Source organism: Pecten maximus, chromosome 11 (genome assembly GCF_902652985.1).
Source record: "Pecten maximus chromosome 11, xPecMax1.1, whole genome shotgun sequence".
NCBI classification, from domain to species: Eukaryota; Metazoa; Mollusca; class Bivalvia; order Pectinida; family Pectinidae; genus Pecten; species Pecten maximus.
Genome location: NC_047025.1, coordinates 16,377,256 through 16,383,255, shown reverse-complemented (window position 1 = coordinate 16,383,255; position 6,000 = coordinate 16,377,256). Strand labels below are relative to the sequence as shown.

General features: G+C 41.6%; 1 protein-coding gene across 1 annotated transcript; it reads right to left on the bottom strand.

The window, feature by feature from the left end:
* Nucleotides 1-2,663: 2,663 nt before the first annotated feature.
* Nucleotides 2,664-5,661, bottom strand: LOC117338304 (proteoglycan 4-like). Its single transcript, XM_033899595.1, has one exon. It carries the CDS (start codon nucleotides 5,596-5,598, stop codon nucleotides 2,785-2,787), a length of 2,814 nt encoding a protein of 937 aa, XP_033755486.1. The 5' UTR covers nucleotides 5,599-5,661; the 3' UTR covers nucleotides 2,664-2,784.
* Between the last annotated feature and the right edge of the window lie 339 nt (nucleotides 5,662-6,000).

Genomic DNA, 6,000 nt, shown 5'->3' with positions numbered 1-6,000 from the left:
GCATTATACAATAAATACAGAGGGTCAGTACGAAACGTTCTCTATAGAGCGGACATTGAGCGCTCATCTGTTATTTGTTTGTGTAAGTTTGATCACAAGCCGAGTTGACTTTTATTTATATTGCAAAGTCTGTACTATAAAACAGCATCGCTGATACTTTTGAAAAGTAGTCGTTCAAAAAGACCATTGTCCGAAATATTAAAAAAAAACGGATAAAAGACAACTATTAGTTATAAGGTTGAGTCTGATGTGGATAACACGATACAACTATTAGTAATAAGGTTGAGTCTGATGTGGATAACACGGTACAACTATAAGTAATAAGGTTGGGCGTTCTGTGGATAACACGGTACAACTACTAGTAATAAGGTTGAGTCTGATGTGGATAACACGGTACAACTATAAGTAATAAGGTTGGGCGTTCTGTGGATAACACGGTACAACTACTAGTAATAAGGTTGAGTCTGATGTGGATAACACGGTACAACTATAAGTAATAAGGTTGGGCGTTCTGTGGATAACACGGTACAACTATTAGTAATTAGGTTGAGCGTTCTGTGGATAACACGGTACAACTATTAGTAATAAGGTTGAGTCTGTGTGGATAACACGGTACAACTATAAGTAATAAGGTTGGGCGTTCTGTGGATAACACGGTACAACTATAAGTAATAAGGTTGGGCGTTCTGTGGATAACACGGTACAACTACTAGTAATAAGGTTGAGGCTGATGTGGATAACACGATACAACTACAATGTATTAGTAATAAGGTTGAGCGTTCTGTGGATAACACGGTACAACTATTAGTAATAAGGTTGAGTCTGATGTGGATAACACGGTACAACTATTAGTAGTAAGGTTGAGTCTGATGTGGATAACATGGTACAACTATTAGTAACAAGGTTGAGGCTGATGTGGATAACACGATACAACTACAATGTATTAGTAATAAGGTTGAGCGCTCTGTGGATAACACGGTACAACTATTAGTAATAAGGTTGAGCCTGATGTGGATAACACGGTACAACTATTAGTAATAAGGTTGAGCGTTCTGTGGATAACACGGTACAACTATTAGTAATAAGGTTGAGTCTGATGTGGATAACACGGTACAACTATTAGTAATAAGGTTGAGTCTGATGTGGATAACACGGTACAACTATTAGTAATTAGGTTGAGCGTTCTGTGGATAACACGGTACAACTATTAGTAATTAGGTTGAGCGTTCTGTGGATAACACGGTACAACTATTAGTAATAAGGTTGAGTCTGATGTGGATAACACGATACAACTATTAGTAATAAGGTTGAGTCTGATATGGATAACACGGTACAACTATTAGTAATAAGGTTGAGCGTTCTGTGGATAACACGGTACAACTATTAGTAATAAGGTTGAGCGTTCTGTGGATAACACGGTACAACTATTAGTAATAAGGTTGAGTCTGATGTGGATAACACGGTACAACTATTATTAATAAGGTTGAGTCTGATGTGGATAACACGGTACAACTATTATTAATAAGGTTGAGTAAGCGTTCTGTTGATATCACGGTTAAAGTTTTAGTGATTAGGTATGATTTTGAAGCATAAGAAAATCAGAATGGTCTTTTCTTCGAATTTTGAGTATATCTTACTTGACATCAGTCTCAATGTAAGCATATGAAAACAGAGGGAGTGTTCTTTTTATTATGATATACGTTACGTTAATGTTGATAGACACATAAACCATACAGCTTTTCTCTGTCTTAGTACTCTACACAATGGTAGGTACTGATATTATTTTGGAAATGTTGAATGAATTTTGCATCTATTTAAGGAGCAATTTCGATCAATTGCTTCACAAGCTCACATAAGCTATATATTGTATTTGTTTGAGTGACATATCGTAAATATTTATAAGATATAAATCAAACGATATACGTTATATTATATACATTTTCTTAATAAGTAGCCTAATAAGATAACTCATCTAAAGATATCTCTGTTTTAGATTTTGTTTGTTTGATTGTTTGTTTGCTGTGCTTATCGCCTCGTGAACAGCCTGTGTCATTTTGAGGCGAGGTCTGTAGTAGTTGGTGACTATCTTACTGAACAATATACGAGAAGCCCTTCGCATGCCATTCAAAGCAAGAAAGGTAAAGCGTCTTGCCTAAAGATACAGACAAGACAGCACAGACTGGCCCGTTTCTCAGTTTCGCGAGAAACACAAACCAGCAAAGGTAGTGAGTGTCGAACCGCGTACCTCGGATCTTCACCCAAGGTTACGTGGACGGCGCTCTAACCGACGGAATTATCACGGGCCCCTGCTCAGAAGACAACCTTCGTTCGAAAATCAGTCTGTTAATTAGAAGATATATGTAAAATGGTATCTTTACTTGTCATATATTACTCAAAGTATGTGGTGGACCAATTGACCGGAAGTGGTACGTACCTGCCTGTCCGGCGACGCAGTTCCGGCGGATCTTGACTCCTACATACAAGTAGCCCACAGTAAGAAGCAGTCCATATGTGATGAACAGGACCTGACATAAAAGTAGCATGGCTTTTGCGGCAGGTTGATAGAATACAATAACATCCGTCGTCCCCACTAACAAGAAGTGGAATCCCGTCACTGACAGGATAGCTGGGAGTTTTTGAAAACGAGGGGGGCCTATAGACATTCGTGTGGTGTCTAGCAGTACAAGAAGGATAAGACTGAAAGCAGAAGTAATGGCCGGATATGCAAAAGACCATATAAGTCGTGAGGCGATCCAGGGTATGGTTCCGGCTGTAGAGTAGGGGTCAGGACAGCAAAGATACTGCCCGTGAGAATGTGAAAAACAGCGTCATACACAAAAGGGAAACTGTTAGTTTTCCACGCAATGCTCCCTTAGTTTCATAGAAAAGTATCACAAGGAATGCAATCGTCGTTGTTGAGAGAATCAAAAATAACAACCCAAATATAAAGACGTGACTGGGCCATGCTGGTCCCCAAACAGAATACGCTGTGCTCCAGTCGGGACCTGGTTCGGGCCAACTTTCAGGTTCCGCCAGAGGCTCCGCACCACTCATTGGTTCAGAGGATGTGTCCGATCCATTTTCTGGTTCACTTATAATGACTTCCGGTTGTGGAACAATAGCGACCTCGGGATCAGTCTCCGGTTCAGAAGACGGCGTTATTTCTCCGTCTTCACCATCTGTTTCCGGCCGAGGTTCTGACGTAGGAGATTCATCTGACAGACCCGGCGGTTCAGGCTCAGGTTCATCCGTTGTTTTGATTTCTCTTCCTTCAGTATCGGTTTCTGGTGTTTCCGGCGGTCTACCTGGTTCAGAATCCGGTATCACAGGTTCCGACGTTACGGGTTCCGGTTCTGAAGTAACACTTTCTGGTTCTGATGTAAGAGTTTCGGGTTCTGAACTTACAATTTCCGGTTCTGATGTCACAGTTTCGGGTTCTGAGCTTGCACTTTCCGGTTCTGATGTTGCAGGTTCTGGTTCTGATGTTACAGTTTCGGGTTCTAAACTTTCATTTTCCGGTTCTGATGTTAAAATTTCAGGTTCTGAACTTACATTTTCCGGTTCTGAAGTGACAGTTTCCGGTTCTGATGTTACAGGCTCTGGTTCTGAACTTACACTTTCGGGTTCTGAAGTTACAGTTTCGGGTTCTGAACTTACATTTTCCGGCTCTGATGTCACAGTTTCGGGTGCTGAACTTTCATTTTCTGGTTCTGAAGTCACAGTTTCGGGTTCTGAACTTTCACTTTCTGGTTCTGAAGTTACAGTTTCGGGTTCTGATGTTACAGTTTCGGGTTCTGAGCTTACACTTTCCGGTTCTGATGTTACAGTTTCAGGTTCTGCACTTACACTGTCCGGTTCGGATGTTACAATTTCGGGTTCTGAGCTTACACTTTCCGGTTCTGATGCTACAGTTTCGGGTTCTGAGCTTGCACTTTCCGGTTCTGAAGTTAGAGTTTCGGGTTCTGAACTTACACTTTCCGGTTCTGATGCTACAGTTTCGGGTTCTGAGCTTGCACTCTCCGGTTCTGATGTCACATTTTGGGGTTCTGAGCTTGCACTTTCGGGTTCTGATGTCACAGTTTCGGGTTCCAAATTTACACTCTCCGGTTCTGATGCTACAGTTTCGGGTTCTGAGCTTGCACTTTCCGGTTCTGATGTCTCATTTTGGGGTTCTGAGCTTGCACTTTCCGGTTCTGACGTTACAGTTTCGGGTTCTGAGCTTACACTTTCGGGTTCTGAAGTTAAAGTTTCGGGTTCTGAACTTACATTTTCCGGCTCTGATGTCACAGTTTCGGGTTCTGAACTTTCATTTTCTGGTTCTGAAGTTACAGTTTCGGTTTCTGAACTTACACTTTCCGGTTCGGATGTTACAATTTCGGGTTCTGAGCTTACACTTTCCGGTTCTGAAGTTATAGTTTCGGGTTCTGAACTTACACTTTCCGGTTCTGAAGTTACAGTTTCGGGTTCTGAGCTTGCACTCTCCGGTTCTGATGTCACATTTTGGGGTTCTGAGCTTACACTTTCCGGTTCTGACGTTACAGTTTCGGGTTCTGAGCTTGCACTCTCCGGTTCTGATGTTACAGTTTCGGGTTCTGAGCTTGCACTTTCCGGTTCTGATGTTACAGTTTCGGGTTCTGAGCTTGCACTTTCGGGTTCTGATGTCACAGTTTCGGGTTCTGAGCTTACACTTTCGGGTTCTGATGTCACAGTTTCGGGTTCTGAGCTTGCACTTTCGGGTTCTGAAGTTAAAGTTTCGGGTTCTGAACTTAGATTTTCCGGCTCTGATGTTACAGTTTCGGGTTCTGAACTTTCACTTTCTGGTTCTGAAGTTACAGTTTCGGGTTCTGATGTTACAGTTTCGGGTTCTGAACTTTCACTTTCTGGTTCTGAAGTTACACTTTCTGGTTCTGAAGTTACAGTTTCGGGTTCTGAACTTACACTTTCCGGTTCTGACGTTACAGTTTCTGAACTTACACTTTCCGGTTCTGATGTTACAGTTTCGGGTTCTGATGTTCCAGGCACTGGTTCTGATGTTCCAGGAAACGGATCTATTATTTTTTCTGGTTCACTGCTCTCTTTCTCGTCCTCATTATTATTTACAGATTGTTCACCGACCTGAGTATTTGTTACTAAACTTTCTGGTTCTGAAGTAACTGAATCCGGCTCAGACTGTGAACTTGATTGTTCGGATGACGAGGTAATTGATTCAGAATTTGACGTAATAGTTGTCAGAGAATTCGTCGGTTCTGTTTCATTTTCATGTGGTATTATCGATGACGTTTTGTTTTGATATGTTTCCGTTTCCGGTATCACATGCACGTCTGATTCTGGTTCACTTGACGGTTCCGGGACGGTGTCTACTTCTGTTGACACGTTCGCTGGACGCACGGTAGTGACCTGGTGCTGAGCGGTAGACACGTCTGGGGCCGTGGTTGTCAGCGTGTCTGCTTCAGCAACTACAGTCATTTGAATAATGAAACACAATGTGTTGAGGGCAGTGATTTTCATAAATGCAGTTTTGACATTGATTTCCTCATGATAAATGGCCTGTACGACTGTTACCTTACTCTGAAGCGGCAGAGTGTGAGCGATCAACATTAATGTTTTAAACACTTTTTCATGTTTGTTGATCCCTACAATGCCGGGATGCTACATCCCGAGTTGTTTGCCTGCTAATCTTTATTTCTAATAAGTATCTAGCTCACACTGGGAAGTATATATACCTGATTTGTACTGATAGGCTGTTTGCTGGTCACCAACTATCGACCCGCTCTGATCAGCCGTCACTACATAACGACTTCGTCTCTTTATAGTCTAATCAATCGACGTTCAAAGGAGCCAAACCAGATAATTGTAGTTTAAGGGCTCATCTTTAAATTAAGTGGATGAAGGGGCACATCTGAGCTAATGGAAAACTGTTTGAGACAGTTACCATGAATCTAAACACGAACTCGTTACACACGTTCTTATGAATAAATAAAATTACACCTTTATTTTACA